This window comes from Poecilia latipinna, unplaced genomic scaffold (assembly GCF_001443285.1).
Source record: "Poecilia latipinna isolate Pla-1442-1.1 unplaced genomic scaffold, P_latipinna-1.0 Scaffold1093, whole genome shotgun sequence".
Classification (NCBI taxonomy): domain Eukaryota; kingdom Metazoa; phylum Chordata; class Actinopteri; order Cyprinodontiformes; family Poeciliidae; genus Poecilia; species Poecilia latipinna.
This window is the reverse complement of record NW_015113709.1, coordinates 192,618-213,240: the sequence shown is the minus strand read 5'-3', so window position 1 is coordinate 213,240 and position 20,623 is coordinate 192,618. Positions and strand designations below refer to the sequence as shown.

The window sequence follows — 20,623 nt, the reverse complement described above, 5'->3', positions numbered from 1 at the left end:
TTGTATTTGCCCAGCAAGGGATGTGAAGCAGATTAAGGATCAAATCCTCATTAAGTGCTGGAGAAAGAGCCGGTTGCATTAAAGAAGTGATTCAGTAAATGGTTTAAAATATGTACATTTTGGTTCACAAAGTTCTAGTTTGTAATGTAAGATCAAGTTGTTACAAGAGCGTGAAGATCTGCTTTCAGCTGTGTAAGTGTTCTCATTCATCTTATTTCTATCCCTCACACATTAACACACACACACACACACACACTGAGGCTGACTCATTCACATCTGCTTCAAAACTCTCTTGATTTTGAATGGAAATCAGCATCATAAAAAAAAAGAAAATATTTTTGTCCTGTTCGTTTGGAGCACTGATTGCTCCATGTGCATGCATACACACACATGCATCTTTTTGAACACTGCAGTGCACTAGTGAGGGGTGATGTCATTCTGTCTGCTGCGGCACCAGCAGAGGAAGCTGAGCAGGAGAAACAATAACGTAAGAGACGTGAAGGTGGAAAAGGGAACGGACGTAACAGAAGAAAAAAAATAACGAGTGTTGGGAGGATTTGCTGTGATGGATGACGCCGAGAGATTAATTTCGATTGATAATTTTGAGCTTCATTATGAGAAGCTGTGCACCAGTCTTAGCCTGAGGACAGCTGCACATTGTGAGCCATTGTGTTTTGATGCTACCCGTGTTAACCAAAAAACGCTTCTGCGCAGGCTATTGTCTGCTCTTTCAACTCTGAACAGTGTGATTAATGTGCTTGCTTGGTTCTGCTCAGTCCAGAAGGCTCAAGCTCAACCACTTTCCGTGGGAGATACAGAAAAGAAGGGAGGCATCATTCATTTAAATCCAATTCAGCTAAATGTACCTGAGGAGTTGTTTCATCACGCATTCCTGTCATCTCTTTATATAGAGCAGGCGAACTGCACCTGTTTATGTGTGAGCCCGGGGATGGGTGTGGTTCTCCTGATTCTTTATCTCGCCGCACCATGCGCTCCCTCCTTGACGTCAGCTGGTAATCAGACAAACGCATGAAAATGCAGAAGTGCGCAGTAGGAAATCCTTGCCGTGAAGGGAAATTCTTCCTGCAGGGCTTTGAGAATGAGTTGCTGCTGTTGTGTGGACATCTGCAGACTGTAAAGGGGCTCACATTGAGGTCAGCATGGTGTTAGGTACGCTCCAATTTTTCACAAGAGCATCCATGCTGTGTGAAGTTCTTTTCTTTTCAGCAGTTTGCTGTTTCTGTGGTGAACAAGATGTTTTGGATGTTGACAGGGTCAGCAAGAACCAAATATAACAAAAACACAAAAGCTTTGCAAATAATTTGCAAGTTTTACATTAACAAGAGGATTTGGACATTGAGAAAAAGGACATTAGTCTGTTGTGTGTGTGTGTGTGTGTGTGTGTGTGTGTGTGTGTGTGGCAACTCTGCATTGGTCAGTTATTGACCCATCAATAACTGCACACAAATAAAACAGTCTGATATCCGTCCTGCACTTCCTCCATTATGTAGACCTGTTTTGGCCAGTATTTGTTGTAATATTACATATTTCCTAGCCTGGCCATAATCTCCTTGTGTAATTTCACTCAGAAACCATTCTCACTTCCAACACATTCTGGGCTTTCTTCACTTGACTTAGATTGTGTTTGGTAGCTTTTTCTACTGGACCAGTCAGCAAGCAGAAGGAGAAGTTGTGCACATTGACGTTGATTTTCTGAGCTGCTTTAGAATTGTAGCCTGCCAGCAGTTTTAGGTCTGGCAGCGGAGGAAGTGAACGAAGCCATTCAATCTACGTTGGTCATGCTTCCACATACTGAATTAACATAAACAGACGCCTCATTCGGATCGGCACTCCTCTCTTGTCAGTGGAGGATGGTTGTTTACAGAGCAGGCAATTTCCGGTTAGTTTCTTAGTGTTAAATTGGAGCATTACATACGTAAAAGGCAAATGCTATCAATTGGGTCAAATTTCAATTTGAAGGATTTCCTGGATTTCTTCCACGCATCCAGGAAGAAATCGTTTCTCAACTGCCGAGATCCCAGACCTTCTGGAAGAAGCAAAGTGTAGCACAAGGCTCTGGTTTTTACCAGGCTACATATTTTCATGTGCATAATACAAATTAAATCAATATTTAATTTACGTTAAATTAAATATTGGTTGTTGTGCTATTGAAGTCCCAATACTCCGAGCCCAGAGAAAGTTTGGAGTTTTCAAAATTTTCATCTGCTGGATGTGGCACAGAGATATACGACGCTGCTGCCATGTTTATTGTAATGTGAGGATCCAAATACAGGATGGGAGCAGGCAGGATAATGTCTTATAGTAAAAATTAAACAACAAAATAACAATTCGACCAAAGAGCATGATAAGGGTTGACTGAAAATATCATGCTCAAAGAAGAAAGCAGTGACGACTGACAGAGGCGAGACTAGCTGAAGGGCTGCAGCTTTTTAGGGACAGTAGAAAACCTGAAGACACAAAAGGACACCCATCAAAACAACCATGAAGAAAATAACAAGTCCCAGTTGCCCCTGTAGCTGCACACTGCTTGTCTGCTGACTGAAACGAGGCTCCCACACTTTCAAAGATCAACAATCTCAACTATTTGGAAATGTTTCCCAGACAGCATTGTACTGTTTTAACTCTACCGTTGGCAAGCTGTGAGCTGCCTGTTGGTTCAGAGGATGCTTTGTCTGCTCTGCAGCCTGTGTATCCAGGCAGCTGATATCAAGTCGTTATAGCTGTGTTACTCTAGAAAGAGGAAAAAAGTTTATGTAGGCTATACTAGGTGCCCACATTTTTGCAAAGTCCAATCAAAATCAAAATGTTGAAAAACTGATTACAATCTGATTAATTAAAAGTTATAATGTTATTTTACCAAGCTGTGGTATTTTTACTCAGAGTTATCACACATCCATCCCTGGTGGTAAACGTGAATATCAAAACTCTCAAAAGTTAATTCAGATGTGGATTTTTTTGTTGGATCAAAACAAGATGTTCATGTCGTTCATGGGTGTGCTTCTGGGTTGTTTGCAAAGAAATTTAAAAAACTACGTTAGACAAATAACTCTCTTAAAACCTTAGGACTTTGCACAGAGAAGTCTGAACATGATTTGCAGTTCATCTCGTGAGTTCATGCTTTGCCACTGTGTAAATTTCAACATGAACACAGACTTGTCAGATGTTGTTTTGGTGCCACAATCAGCTGGAAGCAACTTCTGGAACTTTTCAGTTTTCTTGCCAACAGAGTCCCTTATTTTTAAAGTGATCTCTCTCTTTGCACAGTTTTGTGTGACTGGTGTCCCGCTGAGGGTGGGTTGTGTCATTTGTTGCTATGCCTCTACTCCTGGCATGCGGATCCTTTCTGTTTTTTCACCAAAGCCCCCCGCCTCTCTCTCGCTGTCTTTTTCTCTTTCAACCAACAGCACTGTCACAACAGTATGCAACAAAGCATAAAGCACCGTGTTTTGCAGCATTTTGAGAGGTCTGCACAGTGAATGAATCCATTATTTGCATATATGTGCAAACATGCAACTGCAGCCTCTTCCTGTCTAGCATTTTGAGAAATCTGGTTGGATGGAGTGACGCGGGGAGACACAGTGAGAGTGGATATTATGTGAATGAAAGGAAAACCTCCAGGTTTTGATGCAGTTACTCCCAGAACTGCTTCTCGTTCTTTCTCTCCTCTCGTTCTGTCCCCCCCCACCTCCCCTAGAGCCGCTTGAGTGATCCCGTTCCAGCGGCACTCCTGCCTGCCTGGGAGAGGCACGAAGCCCTCAGACACAGACAAAACACAGACACAAACACTAGGCGTGCAATGTGCCGGGCCCTGAGCCGGGACCCACTGACCCCTCATCGCTCTGCCCCTCTCTCTTTCTTTTAAAGCATCGTCGTTGTATTTACGTTACATTTCCTCATTATGTGAGTGGCTGATAATATCTAGGGAATATTTGAAGTTTCTGCTGCAATTCCTCAGTCAGATGCTTGTCAGACCTTCGGACTCCAAACCGCAGAAGCAGATTTTCAACCTGCAATCAAAAATTGATTGAGGGAGGAAAGAAATGAGGGAAAAATTGGCGGACAAGTGTCGACTTTGTATGATCCCTGGTGTTTTAATTGTTGTTTTGTTTAAAAATATTAACCAGTCACTCTCCTTTTCTATTTCCCTTTCTTTTCCTTTACGTGTCTCTCACTTTCTCTGAAACCCATTGTTCCCTCCTGTTTTTCCCATCCTTTTTTTCTACTCCTTCAGGCAGATGCTGGCAACAGTTTTCTCCGAGCGGCTCGATCTGGCAACCTGGACAAGGCCTTGGAACATATAAAAAATGGCATTGATATCAATACAGCCAATCAGGTGAGAGAGCGAGAGAGAGAGAGTGAGATAACATTCCCCAGATTAATTTAGTCTCCAGCAAACTGAACTGATCATCTGTTAACAATACATAATAATAATAATAATAATAATAATAATAATAATCTGTATCTAAACTAAACACTATAAATTATTCCATTGATATCAGTTTAAATCCTTAAATATCCCGTTCCATTAGCTTCCACTCTGTCTCCACACAGCTGACTGTACCGTCTGTGTATTTGAATATAATCTCTGTGAAACCCTGCAACGTTCGACATGAATAAACTGAGTTTTAATGGTGTGTTTGCAAACCAAAATACTAACAACTTTGCTATGCAGTTTAAAGACAATATGGACGGTGGAGTCATTGAAATTGGGAGACTAATGAATGAAAAAGTTGGGAATATTTGTGTTCAAATGTTTAGCTCTTTCGCACCTCAAAACCTCACTTGTGGCTCATCTGCTTATAGGACCTTCTTCTCCCTCCCAGGACCTTTTTGTGGTGTTATTTCCTGTAGTAGAAATGATGGGTGTAAAAAAAAATGGCCCAAGAAAACTATTTTAGTCCCCATAAATGCTTCTGCAGTAAAAACACACATTTAACAATGAGACAATTCCCTGTGTTATTTTGTTGCATTCAGTAATTTTTATATAAGTTATAAAAACAGGCAGATCAGGCTTTTTTTATGATTCATTACTTGCACTTATATCTTCTGTATTTGTATTTCTGTGTGTGTTTTAATTGCTCAGCATGCATGGACTGAGCACCGTGCCTGTTTGCTCACCTCGTGCATGCTCTGTTAATCTGATAATCGGTTCTTTAAGGGGAAAGCTACTGTTCAGTGTGTTAATAAATGGTGCAAAGGATTCCCATTGCTACATCTCCTCCATCCTGCCTCCTTTATTCTGACAGTTGTTCCCTGAGTGTCCAGGAAGAGGCAGCATTACAGATGCCCCCGGGCTCCTAAAAACTTTGCCTGTCCCCAGTTTAATTTTGCTCTCTTCAACCTTTGGTCCAAGACGGCAATTACAAAAGATTCTCAACAGATTCCAGATGAATACAAAAATATAAATGGAAAGTGACTCAATTCTGTGTGGGATTCGTAGAGAGCTCATTGATTAACACAACAGATAGATTTTTTTTTTTTAAAAACGGTCCGATGACAGACTGTTTTTGATTCCAATATTCTTGAGTGATATTTGATTTAAATGTGTTCTTCTCAGCCACCTTGTTGTTTTGTTTGGTGTAAATTGTACCTGAGTTGAAGTGATAATTCTCATAGTTTTACAGTATTGCAATTGAAGTTTTTTATTTATAGAAAACTAAGTCAAAATCAGATAAAATATAAAATGTGGATCATGTTTTCTGATTTTGGTTTGATATGCAGCAAGGTTTACATTCATACAAATATATTTCTGAAAAAAAAACCCCTGCAGATTATCACTTTGCCTCCATTGTGAAGTTCGTTTATACGTTGGGGTTGTTTTCTGGTCTGAGTAGACGCCTCCTACTCTTATCACCAGCACACATCCTCACTCCTTCACCGTGTTTTCTCCCCACTCTCTCCTCTTGGTCCTCATGCTCACCTCAGTTTATTGTTTCTGCTTCTTTTTTTACCCTTCATCTTTGCTTTCTGTTCCTTCTCTCTCCTCTGTATCCAGTAGAGTGATGGTGTGCTGTGGTCTCCCCACTCAGAGGAATAATATCAGTGGTGTGGGAAAGGTCCAACCTCACATGTCCTGTGCGGCTGAAGGTAGGCTGTGTGAGGTTAGACCTATCCCACACGGCTCGTATTCTTCCCAGCCATGAGACCAGCGGCCTGCCATCCCCTCCCCTCTCTTCCCTCCTCCTATAACCGCCACTAAGCGAATGAAAAGAAGTCCTCGTCTTGATTTTCATTCCTGTAGACATCGTTTTTGATGATAACCTCTCCGAGTCTGGCATATTGCATGCTGTTCAGTAATACGCTTGGTGTGTTTGGTGAGTGACGACGTAACTGTGACTTCGAACCACCCATTTCAGCTGGCATGGCGCTCGTGTGCTTCTGTGTTCCCACCGTGTGCGCATGGTTGGTGTAGGACTCTCCAGTATCAGGTCTGCTCTTCTCTCTCCCTCAGAATGGGCTCAACGGGCTGCATCTGGCCTCCAAAGAAGGCCACGTCAAAATGGTGCTGGAGTTGCTTCACAACGGAATCACACTGGAGACCACCACAAAGGTGAGGTATCATGCAAAGGGAGAAACGCACCAGCTGGGGTTAGAACAGTGCTCACGAGGTAGTCTGCGCTACCGTTCATGTTTTAAATAAAGAGAAAACCCCCCCACCGAAAGAAACATATGTGATGTGCTTCACCTGTACAGGAGTAATCTGACCTGTCCCACGGCTTTGCAAAAGATCTGGTTAAGTCAGTCCTCATTGAATCCTTTTGTGCTTACTGGGTCATCATAACAGACTGCAACAAGCAATTGGCTCATTTTCACTCTCTAATTCAACTTCCATCTAAAATATTAAGGAATATGCATAATCAGGCACAAGCTCAAACAACCAACCATCACCTTTCTTTGCTTTTTTTCTTGTATGTTGGTTCTATTCTATTCTGTGTGTGATTTACTCACATGAGCTTCCTGAATAATCAGACGACTCCTGCTCTAATTTTCTGATGAATTCAGCTGATATTATTTTTGAACTTTTTGAATCTCCTCAATTTTGTTGTAGCACAGAGATTTTATCTGCAGTTCAGATGCTCTAAAACAAAACATAAAAAAAACAAAACAAGATGACTATGTCACAACAAAAATAATTCAGTGGAAAACTGTTCATAACTGGGACTGAGTGCATCAAAACATCACCAAGTTTTATGTTCAACAAAATTAATTTCATTTTAGTGTTTTGGCAAAATACAAAAAAGGATGACATAAGGACTTTATCAGATGTGAAGAAAAATTTTCAGTTATTCAAACCTTGCATGTTGAACGTTTAGAAATTATTGCTTTAGTTGCGTATGGTTTAACATTGTCTTGTTTAAATATGAATTTGTCTTGTTTCAAAAAATAAAAAATAAAATATCAAAGCTCTGCAAAAGAAGTACAGATCTCTGCACCTCACTTGTAGGTAATTGTGCCATATTTGCTTGTGTTTGAGCAGAAAGGGAACACCGCCCTCCACATTGCAGCTCTGGCAGGGCAGGAGCAGGTGGTCACAGAGCTGGTAAACTATGGGGCCAATGTCAACGCTCAGTCCCAGGTGAGAGCTGCTCTCACTACAGACGTCCCATGATTCACCGAGGCTGCTTCCCAGTCCTCACTATGTGAATTTAGCCGCTGTAGCAACTACTGCAAATCCATCTGTTAAAATTCATCTCTGTTTGTCTGATATTTCTGTGTGTTTGTGTTTCCTCTTTGTGTGCATCCTGGTGTGTGCATCTGTGATTTGGCTTTGCTGTTTGTGGTCTTGTATGTGTGTGCGCGCACATGTGCGTGTGTGTGTGTGTGTGCGTGTGTGTGTGTATCGTGTGTCTTTCTGAGACAGAAAGGTTTCACTCCACTCTACATGGCAGCACAAGAAAACCATCTAGAGGTTGTGAAGTTTCTCCTGGAGAACGGAGCCAATCAGAGCATTCCAACAGAGGTACCAAAGAACCGAGAGAGAAAGAGAGACGACTTTTAAAGGGTTCCACCCTTTGCTGATCCACACTCTCTGTGTTTTCCATTCTGCTTTGTTTTCATGAGCCTCTCTTCTTGCATCGGTCCATTTTTGGCTTCATGAGTCAGCCCCCTCCTGACTCTCTCCCTTGTGCTGCAGGATGGATTCACGCCGCTCGCCGTGGCTCTTCAGCAGGGGCATGAGAATGTCGTAGCTCTGCTCATCAACTATGGCACCAAGGGAAAGGTCCGGCTCCCTGCACTGCACATTGCAGCACGAAATGACGATACGCGCACAGCTGCGGTGCTTTTGCAGAATGACCCTAACCCCGACGTCCTCAGCAAGGTTTGTGGCCAAAGGAGTGTTTGCTGTCTTTCCGTGTGGTTTTTCTTCCCATAAAATGCAGAAGTGGTAATGTTGAAATGCATGTTGCAGACTGGATTCACACCCCTCCACATTGCTGCACATTATGAAAACTTGAACGTGGCACAACTGCTGCTTAATCGAGGAGCAAACGTAAACTTCACTCCAAAAGTAAGAATCACCAAACACAAGGAAAGGGATCCTTATATTTGTTCTAATTTTTGTTCTCGGTGTTGGTTTGAGCTCGTCTCTGTGTTTCTGCAGAACGGCATCACCCCTCTGCACATTGCTTCCAGACGAGGGAATGTGATCATGGTCCGACTCCTGCTGGACCGGGGGGCCCAGATTGATGCCAAGACCAAGGTAAGACCAAAAGCTGCCCGATTTTAAACCCCCATATTCTAATTCTGCAAATCACCAACTAAATCATTAACAATCCATTGTTTTCAGGATGAGTTGACGCCTTTGCATTGCGCTGCCAGAAACGGGCATGTCAGAATTATAGAGATCCTGCTGGACCACGGGGCTCCAATCCAGGCGAAGACAAAGGTAAGAAGAAACAATATTGTTAAGCCTTATTTTCACATATGAATAAAAAAGTAAACCTGGTTTTTTTGTTGTTGTTTTTTTCAGAATGGCCTGTCACCAATCCACATGGCAGCACAAGGGGACCACATGGACTGTGTCAAGCAGCTCCTGCAATACAACGCAGAGATTGATGATGTAACACTGGACCACCTCACTCCGCTGCATGTGGCAGCACACTGCGGGCACCACCGCATGGCCAAAGTACTGCTGGACAAAGGAGCGAAACCCAACTCGAGGGCTCTGGTTAGAGATATATCATTCTTTTAAATTCCACTGAAGTGATGAACTGTATCAGTGCATTTTAAAAAATATCCACAACCCTTGAAATGTTCTCGCTTTGAGATTTGTACCATAGATCAGATCAGATGCAAACGAAACTGGAAAGAAAAATCTGGACAGTGTGCCACTTGTTTACTCTGATCTGAATAAAATACTATCAAAATATTCGGCTTCAGACTTTAACCTCTACGGTAAATAGAGCCCATCTGTGTGTAATTTAATCTCTGAATAAATCCAGATGTTCTGTGAAGGCCTTATGTTTGTTGGAGAACAGTAGAGATTGAACAGCATGAGGCAGACATGTCGTACTACTAAGCTGACCGGGCAAAGAGAGCATCAATTAGAGAAGGAGCCAGAATACTTTATGGTAACACTGGAGGAGCTGTGGAGATTCAAAGCTCAGGTGGGAGTGTGTGTAGGAACCATTATGAGTCTCTATCTCTATGGTGACAAACAGTGACGCCAGCATAATGCTGTGGTGATGACGTTCTTCTACGCGGACAGGGAATTTGACCAGAGTTATCCAGGACAATTGCTGGGCAGTTGTAAAACAACAACAACAACAACAAAAAAAAACACACAAAAGGGAAGTTGACCTTTGATTGGGACAACAGCACAAATCATTTTCATTTTCTAGAATGGATAATTCACGTTCAAGGAATAAATCCACAAATTTCAAACTGATGTTTACAGACACTCCTCTCGCTGAGCTTCAGCTGCTTTTACTGTACAGAATCCAAAAGCTTCTGTCTCTACAGGAGCGAAGCTGCTGTCCAATAATAATAAGTAACTGTGTTGTTGTTGTTGTTACAGAACGGCTTCACTCCTCTGCACATCGCCTGCAAAAAGAACCACATGCGTGTGATGGACCTCCTGCTCAAACAGTCAGCATCACTAGAAGCTGTGACTGAAGTAAGAATTCAAGATTATTTATCCCAAAGTGTTTAAATGTTTTCATAAGTTTGTATTTTAATGCTCTTTTATCCTGTTTCTGTTTTAAAACAGTCAGGCTTAACCCCCTTACATGTTGCATCCTTTATGGGTCATCTCAACATTGTGAAGATCCTCCTCCAGAAGGGAGCTTCTCCTAGCGCCTCTAACGTGGTGTGTAGCTTAAAGTTATTTTACAACCAGCTTAAAGAGCTGGCTCTCATGTTTGAAATGCTGGTGTTGAATCTAATACGTTTTTTTTGTTGTTGTTGTTTGTTTCTGCAAACAGAAAGTGGAGACTCCGCTCCATATGGCATGTCGGGCGGGTCACTTTGAAGTGGCAGAGTTTTTACTGGAGAACTCAGCTCCAGTGGATGCCAAGGCAAAGGTAGATTAAAATAAACAATATGCAAGGTTTCGTTACAAAGACTGATTCATTTTGAATTCGGTTTATCAGAACTGATACACTGAAGCAGATCTTATTATTATTCTAACCTCGCCTACCACATTTTGTTCAACTACACAAAGTCAGATCCGTTAAGAGTGGAATATGTAAAGGTTTTTAGTAAGCATGCTATTCTTCCTGATTGCTTGCCTCTCCCTCAACAGGACGATCAAACGCCTCTGCACTGTGCTGCTCGGATGGGTCACAAAGAGCTGGTGAAGCTTCTGCTTGACCACAAAGCTAACCCCAACTCCACCACCACAGCTGGACACACGCCTCTGCACATCGCTGCCCGGGAAGGTCACGTTCAAACAGTGCGCATCCTGCTAGACATGGAGGCCCAACAGACCAAAATGACCAAAGTAACAGAAAATATTCTGGTGACGTTTTGTTATATAGCCGGTTTTAGCTGGGATTGTGAACTTAATCTAATGCTGTGTCCGCTCACCTTTTTTGTGCTTTTGTAGAAAGGCTTCACTCCGCTGCATGTAGCCTCCAAGTACGGGAAGGTGGACGTGGCAGAGCTGCTGCTTGAGCGAGGAGCCAACCCTAACGCTGCTGGAAAGGTGAGGGGAACCAAAGAGTTCCAGGAACCTGGATGAATAAAACGTTCCCTTCGGTAAATCCCTGATCTTGTTTTAACAGAATGGTCTGACCCCGCTGCATGTTGCTGTACATCACAACAACCTGGATGTTGTTAACTTGCTTGTCAGCAAAGGAGGGTCACCACATAGCGCTGCCAGGGTAACACAAAATGGGTCTTAAGTGACACAGTAAAATGATTATCAACTACACATATTCCTTAAAAAAACAAAAAAAAAAACGCCTCCTTTCTGCTGTCCAGAATGGCTACACTGCCCTCCACATTGCATCCAAGCAGAACCAGGTGGAGGTGGCCAACAGCCTGCTGCAGCACGGAGCTTCAGCCAACGCTGAGTCACTGCAGGGCGTCACTCCGCTCCACCTCGCCTCGCAGGAGGGAAGGCCTGACATGGTTTCCCTGCTCATCTCCAAACAGGCCAACGTCAACCTGGGCAACAAGGCAAGAGGAGACGGATAAAGTGTGAAAGCGAAAGGTTGGGATTTTGTTGCGATGCTTTAAATTTGATGAATTTGTGTTTTTATTCTTGAATTCAGAGTGGATTAACACCGTTGCACCTGGTGGCACAGGAGGGACATGTAGGCATTGCTGATATCCTAGTGAAGCAGGGAGCTTCGGTCTACGCTGCCACACGGGTGAGACTCCTTCATTTCTGTTTCTTACGACAGGGGTCAGCAGCTCTTAGAGTCCAAAGAGCCAATATTTGCTTTTGCTAATACTAAGCAAAACTCTCCCAGAGAGACAAATCCTCCATGGACCTTAGAGAATAGTAAATCTATGATGTAAGGGCTATAAATAAATGTCTTTGCTTTGGGATGTGTTTGAACAACCACAATTTGGAGACACGTTTAATCATTTATATGAAAAGTATTACATTTCTTGAGTAAAATCGGAACATCTGAGTTAATTTGTCTGGAAAATAAAGAGACAGGTAAAATTGGTTCCCTGCCTTTTAAACTTTCAAGACAAGAGTGTGAGCTCTGCCCAACACTGTCAGCTGTCTAGTGAACAATGAAGCACCATTGACATACAGGTAAAAAGCTGAAACATCCCATTTAGGTGGATCTTTTGCTGAAGGTGGAATAAAATGCCCTCTGCCCAAAATATGTTTTAGCAAGCCATGCACACACAAATATAGACAGATTTGTGTTTTCACTGTGTCATGCAAGCTGTGGCCACATGGCTCTGTTAGCTTACAGCAGACATGCAGTCCCAACCTCTAACAGGAATGAGACTCTGATTATTCAACTGCACTCTTGATTTAGTGAATTCCTCAGAGTGACTACATCATACAGAGTTTTCAATGGGTTTTTTCCTCTTGACAGATGGGCTACACCCCTCTGCACGTAGCGTGTCATTACGGTAACATCAAGATGGTGAAGTTCCTCTTGCAGCAGCAGGCCAATGTTAACAGCAAAACAAGGGTGAGTTTTTTCACCATCGACGCCTGAAAATTCAGGGTTGGATCTTAGAACTAAACTACCCTGAGTGTTGAAAGGGGCTGCGTAGTTGTTTCTTAGTCACAGCCGTCTGATTAGATGTTAGATCTGCATTAAAAAGAGATAAATATGCATTGTATACGTTATTGAACCTTTTGTCTCCCTTGCAGCTTGGCTACACTCCTCTGCATCAGGCAGCGCAGCAAGGACACACAGACATTGTGACTTTATTGCTAAAACATGGTGCCCAACCCAATGAGACCACGACTGTGAGTTTAAGTGCAAACTGCTTTCTTCTTGCTAATTCGTTTTTCTTCTCTGATGTAATCATCTTCTTTTTTTTTTTTTCTACAGCATGGCATGTCAGCGCTGGCCATTGCGAAAAGGCTGGGATACATCTCTGTCATCGATGTCCTGAAGCTCGTCACTGAGGAGACTGTTTCTATGGTGTGGAGTTTAGAAGTGTCAATGTTTTTCCAGTGTTACAGTTGTGCAGTAACACTTGCAATTCCACAGAGCTTTTTTCTGTATTGCTGTCATATCTGACTCTGGTTTCTTTCTGTGCTCCGCAGACAACAACAGAGAAGCATCGCATGAGTTTTCCGGAAACTGTGGATGAGATATTAGATGTGTCTGAGGATGAAGGTACAACATTAAAACATCACCTTAAAACAGCGGGAACTCAGGGTGTTTGAAATATAAGAATATCTTTTTTTTTTCCAACTCTTTTTGCCCTTTGCTCTTTTTAGGAATTGCACAGCTAACGTTAGGTATGAGCGTCTACTTCTTTTCTTTTGTTTGTTTTGCAGCATTCAGAGTGTTTCGTAAAGTTCTGTGTGGCTCCATTTCAAGCTCTCGCCATCTTTGTTCGCCTTCCTTTCTCTCTCAGTCCGTCTGTAGTGGTGCTCACTGTGGTAGCTCTGGTTTCTCATTGGCATGCACCCATGGCACCCATGTCTGTGACCTCTCTACGCCCCTTCAGTAACACCCTCATTCTCTAACTCTCCAGGTGTCACTTTTTTGCCCCCCCATTGTTTTGTAAACATCACAGATACCTGCTCTGTGACATGTAGCCATTCATAGTGGATTAGTGTTGTCTGTTTTGGGAGCAGTGCTTCCAAAACAGCACTGCTGTGCTGTTTTGTACACTGTACAACACTGTACAGTGTTGTACAGTGTTGGCAAGTTTATTTTCTCTCCCACACAGAATGACGTTTACTGAACATAGCAAGTCGACACAGATTGTTTTAGTCAGAAGCAGCATTAGTGACACAACTCTAAGAATCCACATTTACTCCACATACCACCACCACTGAAGTAATGCAGGTGCTACTCAAATATCACAGCAATGACCCATAATAAAATTTATTTATTTCATGCAGAAACTCTATCTGCACTGATATATATATTAACTCTCCTCTGGTGCAGTAAAACACTGTGAACAAAAATACTTGCGTAACACAGTTAAAGGATGTCAAAACACTTTTTTGTTCAGCAAAATGTGAGAGAATGGTGTGACAACAGCTTTTCAGTGTTAGGGGATACCCGGATTATTTAGATCCACAAAGCAATGTTACACGAGCACAGCCTATAAATACAGTTTTGCAAATTGCGCCGACAAAACTAGAGTAGAAATCAAACTTTGCCATTCAAACAGTGGCTGGGTAGCTCACTGGAAGCCAATGCTTGAAGCTGACAAACATGACAAAGAACCAACAACAAGGAGGACGGTGAGTTTACGCAGACGAAATATTGGTCGATTTAAAAGTGTCTTGATCAGGACCTGACACCTGAGCTGGGATCAGGACATCCCTTGCTGGACTTGGTTTGATTGTCCTATTTGGAGACGGACATACATAGAGAGAGAGATCAAAACTGAGGCACTATTCACTGAACATGATCAGGTGTGCAGAAGCACAGCGTCAAATCGATGCCTTTACTTTTATTTTTTTATTTTTTTAAATGAAAAAGACAACATGTATATCAGTTTAGAAGGGATCTGTTTTTGGTCTATTCACAGTTAAGATTGTATTTGTGTTTCCATGTAGTGGCTAAAAATCATGGATGGTAGTTTGATTTTACAATGCTGTTGACCGAAATGTCTCGGCATATTGTGATTTGATATTTTTAGTCCCCTGATAGTTCAATGATCAGATTGTCTCTAAATATAGAAAGTAGCTCTTTTGCAGTCTTAAAGATACAAATCCAGAATGGTAAAGTGGTAGCAGCATATATTATGAAGCGCCTGCTTTCTAGCATATGATCAAATTTTAGCAGAGGACGTAGAGGACTTGAGCTGACTTGTGATGCTGCGGACAGTGCAGACACGCACTCATGTAAAAATCCGACACAGGGAAGCTTTCTTTTTCTTTTGCTGCTAGTTATCGATTGCTTTTTTTCCTCCTCTGTTCTGGGGTAAATAATCAAACCACCAAATCGCCTCACAAGATGTTATTCAGATTCATGTGTTGTACTCAGAGATGCTGTTTGTGCTGTGGATTACTAAGATCCCAATGAGGTAAATCAGCATCTATAGTTTACATAGGGCACAACATTTTTGTCTTAAGAGTTTTCAGTTGCATTTCAAGAAGTCCTTTGTGTGTCTAAAACTCATTTTTGAGCCATCCTCTGTGATTTTGTCATCATATCCAGGAGTTTTTTGCTTTAAATGTCTCAGCAAGCTGAGATCAAAACTGTGATTTGTAGTGTTGCTCTTAACCTCATCTATTTGTTGAACGTCTTCGTTTTCTTCTGTGGAAGCAGCGATACAAGTTCGGTGTGAAAACAAATACAGTCATTAGTGTCTCATGTCATCAGTCTAATCTCTAAATATCACAGCCATCATTTTGGGTGTCATGCTGTCTAACCCCTCTAACAGCTCGTTAACAGTCTTGTCTTCTTTCTCTCTTTCTCCTGTGCTGTGTCACCAACCTGACCACGATCTGTTCGCTCTCTTTGGCATGTTGTTCTCTGAAGGAGAGGAGCTCTTGGGGACAGAAGGGGCCAGGTACATGAAGATGGATGACATGAAAGACCATGATGACGATTTCCTCTCCCCCAAGAAATCACTGGAGTACGAGAGAGGGCTGGGCACAGCGTAAGGGGGGCTGGGAGGGGGAGCAGGGTAGCGAGCCAAAGCCAGTAGTCATGAGCCAATAGCAGGATGGGGAATGACGGGTGCTCCACAGACATAAATAAACCCCGGGATGATTGCTTGGGAGGAGCAGAGATGTGAAGAAGTGTTTTTAGTCTCACTTCTTTTTTCCTCCTTTCTCACAACAGGAATTACTCACCGGCCATTCCCAGGATTCCCCGTGTCTCCCCGGAGAACGTAAATCTGCCAGAACATGAAATGGATCAGGTACTGCAAAGGCCAGAGTCAGAAATGCAACAAACTGAAAATATCACATCATAGTTACAGGGATTTTTTTTTTCTTCAGTCATGTGGTCAAATCTGAAGTTTTCCGACTGAGACTCACTTTATATCTAAGGCGTCCTTAACAAGGACATGCAGTTTGGTAGTAGTGCCTTTTATTGTCTTCATTTCTATTTAGGAAATCAGAAGGTTTTCAAATTTTAAAAGTTGACAGGTTTTATGTAAATGGAGTTATTCCCTCTCTTCAAAAAGATTTTTGCAGCCATTTCTAGTAATGTTTTAATGAATGGAGAACTCCAGTCCCTGATCTGACAAGGTAGTGCTAAAAACTTCAGAATGCAGAATGGCATTTATAAGTCATTAAGAGATGTTGCAGATGGTGAAAGGTGGTGAAATTATAAATCAACAATTTCAATACAGATTTCACAGACAGATTTAAAAGCACTATCTGAATTGTAAAATGTTCCACATAAGGTATTTATGGATAAACAAACCTCACTCATTTTGTAAAAGAAGGTAAAGATAATTTTACTTATATGGAACATTTTCAGCATCAATACAGTTCAAAGTATTTAAAAGAAGCTGAGACAAATTTACCACCATCTTTTAGCAGAAGGTGTTTTTTCTATAGACTTCTTTTAGCAAATATCTCTGGTCTTTGATTTTAGTAGAGAATCTATTTAATTTCTTAGAGTCGTATCAGTAATTGCTATTTACATTAAACCAATACAAAACCACAGTTTTTTCACAGAAATACTGGATTGATGAAAACTATGTTCAATACTTTCTGAAAGGTTATCTTGTTTGCACAAACTTGCTTCTGACAAGTAAGTTTAATCAGACCTCATTGTTATTTCTTGCATGTGACTGAAAGGTAAGTAAATCTAACACTGAAGTTGGTTACAGATGCATTCATTTAAGTCACTTCGTCAATGATTCCTGCTAGGAATGATGTAGAAAAGCTACACATTTGGTTTTGTATGGCATTATGCAAAGCAGATATTCACAAACGATTTCTGTTTTCCGTGTCATTTAGCAACACACACCACTTCCACTGCCCAAAGAGTACGACGAGGACTCACTGATTCCCAGCAGTCCAGCAACTGAAACATCTGACAACGTCAGCCCAGTCGCCAGTCCCATCCACACAGGGTCAGGACAGTCACAGCAGAAGCCAACACTTTTTATCCCCCGACCTCTGTTCTTCTGCTTTTTCATCCTGTCATTGTTTCTTTTTTTTTCTTCCCTGCAACAGATTCCTGGTCAGTTTTATGGTGGATGCTCGAGGCGGTTCAATGCGAGGCAGCAGGCATAATGGTCTGCGTGTCATCATACCTCCACGGACGTGTGCGGCACCCACTCGCATTACCTGCCGCCTGGTGAAGCCGCAGAAGCTGACCAGCCCCCCTCCTCTGGTGGAGGGAGAGGGGCTGGCCAGCAGGATCATTTCCCTGGGTCCAGCTGGGATGCAGTTTCTGGGGTGAGCTGACCACAGTGCTGCTATTCTCTTGAAAGGGGGGGTATTTTGTAAAATCAACATGTTTGAACTTTATGCCTGTGTGCTGGAATGAGCAGGAGCTTCTTAAAGAGACAGAGGCCCAATTTCAAAGCTCACATTAAATCGCAAAGTCAAATTTCTTTTAAGTCATGTTTGGTATATGCAGTATTTTTATAACAACTGAAGGGAACATAGTTACTTGATTGTGTTATGAAATGGCTCTATGTGCCTCAGCTCTTTTATGTGTTTAGTCGCTTTATGTCTATAGATTCTGATCCACTTCCGTTTGCATGGCAGACCGGTGATTGTGGAGATTCCCCACTTTGCTGCTCTGGGTCGTGGAGACCGAGAGCTTGTTGTGCTCAGGAGCGAGAACGGATCCGTCTGGAAGGAGCACCGCAACCGCTACGGTGACGAGGTGCTGGAAACCATCCTGAATGGGATGGATGAGGGTGAGCTGAAGTCCATCACAGTTCATTTTAAACTGAGAGCCAGATACTCTCCAGTTGGTTTTACGTTTTCAGAAACATAACCCTTGCTTCTTCACCACAGAACTGGAAAGTCAAGAGGAACTCAGCAAGAAGCGAATCCGCCGCATCATCTCTACTGACTTCCCTCTTTACTTCGCCGTTGTGTCACGAGTCCAACAAGAGAGTGACCTGATTGGTCCAGAGGGAGGTTCGCTTACCAGTAAACTAGTGCCGATGGTGCAGGCCACGTTCCCAGAGACGGCAGTCACAAAAAGAGTCCGCCTGGGACTGCAGGTGAGATGGGACGATGAGGAGGAAGGAGAGGAGAAGCGGAGTGGTTAATCCCTGAAAGAAAGCATGCTGAATTTACTTTGATTCATCATGAAGTCACGTCACATGTGCCAAGCTTGTTATGTTGCTTTTAAGAATCCTAGAGGACCTTTTTGCCTTTCTTTCATTTTTCATTTTGCATGCACCTGTCACCTTTACTGCAACCCTGGACTGCCTTTTTAGTGTTGAGATTTTATTGTCTTTATTTTATTCTACTACTAATGTATTTATGTCACCTACAAACTCTGTATATCAAATATTTAACGCATTCATTGGAGATGCCTAAGGATTTATATCTGTCCGCTTTTTTTGTTGACTGGAAAGACTTTGTATGTATTTTTCAGTTTCAAATGTGCTTGAATCTTTTCATCTGAAAAGAAAAGAAGTGTTTTGCTGCACAAAAAGGTTTTTAACCCAGTTTTCTTGCTCAACAGTTTTCTTAATAGCCAAACTTTTGATATCAATTAAACACAACAGAAAATATTTTTTTTTCTAAAAGAACTTCAGACAATAGCAAAATCCAATTGTTTTCTCTATTGAGGCCTTCACTTTTACTTTGCCCTCATTGCTTGTTTGTTCTGGATATTATTTCTAAGGTAAATAGACAGAATTAACTTATATAAATCTAAGATTAAATTTAAAGTTTGGAATTAGACCTTGTTAAACATTTAGCTGTAAATCTTAGTCCTATTTCAGTGCATTTATCATTGACTGAATATTTTCTTTGTTTTTATTTTGAAAATGTATCTACAGTTGTAGTAGATCTGACTTATCTGACAGTACTCGTGTGAAATGTTCATCCATTTGGGATTCAGGTGTTAAAAATTGCATTGCAGCATGTTTCTTCTTTTCTTTTTCACCCATTCCCTTGTAGATTCATTGCTGTGTTTACCTCCTAGTTATGTTGCATGACACAGTTTAATCCAAGCTTTGACTCTCTTGACATTTTGGCTGCAGAGTTCCTTTTCAAATGAACAATTCTTGTGGCTGCAACCCGAGTCCGTTTCATCACCCTCTGCCAACTTGTTTGACAGTCAATACCTTCTGTTTGTGCTGGTATTGGTTTTCAAAAATCGTCATGGCAAAATCTTTCTATTTCTGTTTTGTTCTTTGCATAGTTTGTTCCAGAAACTCAGATTAAGTTGTATAAGTTTAAGCTTTACTGCCAGCCGAGTTTAAGGAACTTTTAACATTTCTTCTAAACAAACAGTATTTTCTTATTTTGTTTAATCGTCCTTAGACCTTTAACAATAAGCATCTAGAAAACCCTGAGATACATCTTCATTTATTTTATTGCATAGGTACTAATTAAGTACTCTTCAAAGTGCACTGTGATGCAGAATAAGTGATGTTCTCCTCTGCAAATAAGTTTTGATTTGATGGACTCAAAATGATTTGAAAGTAGCTTTACAATCTATTTCAAATTGACATAACTGACAGATTTAGTCTTTAGCAGTAACTGGATGCTTCCTCCGAAACTATGACCTGAAAAACCAATTATATAAATAATGGTGAAAAAGGTAATTGTAACATATGTTGCTGTTCATTTGACAATATATTAGGACAATATGATTTTTTTTTCTGTTTTCTAAAGCCTAAAGCTGCCAAACAGGTTTGATTATTAAGTTAACAAATTTTTTTATTCCTCAGTAGGTTTTTACCATCTGGCAGAAACTTGAAAAGACCAAAACAACCAGTAAAAATAAAATAAACTGACTACTGTGTTTTTTGGATCAACATATTTCTACACATTTCACTCGACGTAAAGATAAATATGCCTTACAGACATTATGGTTATTTTGTAACCTCATACTTAAGATACTGAATGTAACAGGATACAAACAAAAAAGATTGTGAAATTAGCTTTTTTATAATAAAAAAAAACACAAAAAAAACACAATTTGAATCATTTCAATATATTTAGTCTCCATTTATTTAACTAAGATGCTATTGTAGAGAACTTAGGTCTGAGAAACCAAGTTGCCTTAATTGTTGATATCCTTTTTGTATTAATGATTGTAAAAGCTTCCTGTTAACACCCACTGTTACAATAAAAAACACTTTTATACGCATACATCCAGTTTGTGTCACTTTTATTTGTCCCTGAAAAAATAAGCTATTTTTAATAAGTGCATTTTCATTTTTCTCTCCTGTTCTTCACGTTTCATCATCCCCGATTTTTTTTTTTTTGTCATCCATCCATGATCTTCCTCTTCTGTGATCCCTTTTTAATTTAATTCATTTCATAAAATCACTATTTTCTCACACATTTTCCAACCTGTGGCCCTGGTGCGTCTCCCCGCCCCTG

General features: G+C 41.3%; 1 protein-coding gene and 1 long non-coding RNA gene across 11 annotated transcripts in view; one reads left to right on the top strand and one right to left on the bottom strand.

The window, feature by feature from the left end:
- Window positions 1-4,252: 4,252 nt before the first annotated feature.
- LOC106959533 (ankyrin-1-like) overlaps window positions 4,253-20,623 on the top strand; it is a 49,000-nt gene continuing 32,629 nt past the window's right edge. For 7 of the 10 annotated variants that reach the window (XM_015052159.1, XM_015052151.1, XM_015052158.1 and 4 more), the window contains exons 1-28: window positions 4,253-4,354; window positions 6,473-6,571; window positions 7,499-7,597; window positions 7,883-7,981; window positions 8,156-8,341; window positions 8,432-8,530; window positions 8,624-8,722; window positions 8,810-8,908; window positions 8,993-9,190; window positions 10,040-10,138; window positions 10,232-10,330; window positions 10,446-10,544; window positions 10,766-10,963; window positions 11,069-11,167; window positions 11,247-11,345; window positions 11,446-11,643; window positions 11,739-11,837; window positions 12,528-12,626; window positions 12,812-12,910; window positions 12,996-13,088; window positions 13,214-13,286; window positions 13,391-13,411; window positions 15,618-15,738; window positions 15,924-16,002; window positions 17,054-17,169; window positions 17,273-17,497; window positions 17,813-17,967; window positions 18,068-18,279. In XM_015052159.1, the coding sequence (XP_014907645.1) occupies window positions 6,521-6,571; window positions 7,499-7,597; window positions 7,883-7,981; window positions 8,156-8,341; window positions 8,432-8,530; window positions 8,624-8,722; window positions 8,810-8,908; window positions 8,993-9,190; window positions 10,040-10,138; window positions 10,232-10,330; window positions 10,446-10,544; window positions 10,766-10,963; window positions 11,069-11,167; window positions 11,247-11,345; window positions 11,446-11,643; window positions 11,739-11,837; window positions 12,528-12,626; window positions 12,812-12,910; window positions 12,996-13,088; window positions 13,214-13,286; window positions 13,391-13,411; window positions 15,618-15,738; window positions 15,924-16,002; window positions 17,054-17,169; window positions 17,273-17,497; window positions 17,813-17,967; window positions 18,068-18,279 (3,213 nt within the window). In that variant the 5' untranslated portion in view covers window positions 4,253-4,354; window positions 6,473-6,520. Of the gene's footprint in view, window positions 4,355-6,134; window positions 6,336-6,472; window positions 6,572-7,498; window positions 7,598-7,882; window positions 7,982-8,155; window positions 8,342-8,431; window positions 8,531-8,623; window positions 8,723-8,809; window positions 8,909-8,992; window positions 9,191-10,039; window positions 10,139-10,231; window positions 10,331-10,445; window positions 10,545-10,765; window positions 10,964-11,068; window positions 11,168-11,246; window positions 11,346-11,445; window positions 11,644-11,738; window positions 11,838-12,527; window positions 12,627-12,811; window positions 12,911-12,995; window positions 13,089-13,213; window positions 13,287-13,390; window positions 13,412-15,617; window positions 15,739-15,923; window positions 16,003-17,053; window positions 17,170-17,272; window positions 17,498-17,812; window positions 17,968-18,067; window positions 18,280-20,623 lie in introns of those variants that run through there. The other 3 variants (XM_015052154.1, XM_015052153.1, XM_015052150.1) reach the window with 3 other exon arrangements.
- Window positions 18,438-20,407, bottom strand: LOC106959534 (uncharacterized). Its single transcript, XR_001427383.1, has 2 exons — window positions 20,214-20,407; window positions 18,438-20,178 (listed from the first exon to the last, which is right to left on the bottom strand). It is a non-coding gene; the product is annotated as an uncharacterized LOC106959534 (long non-coding RNA).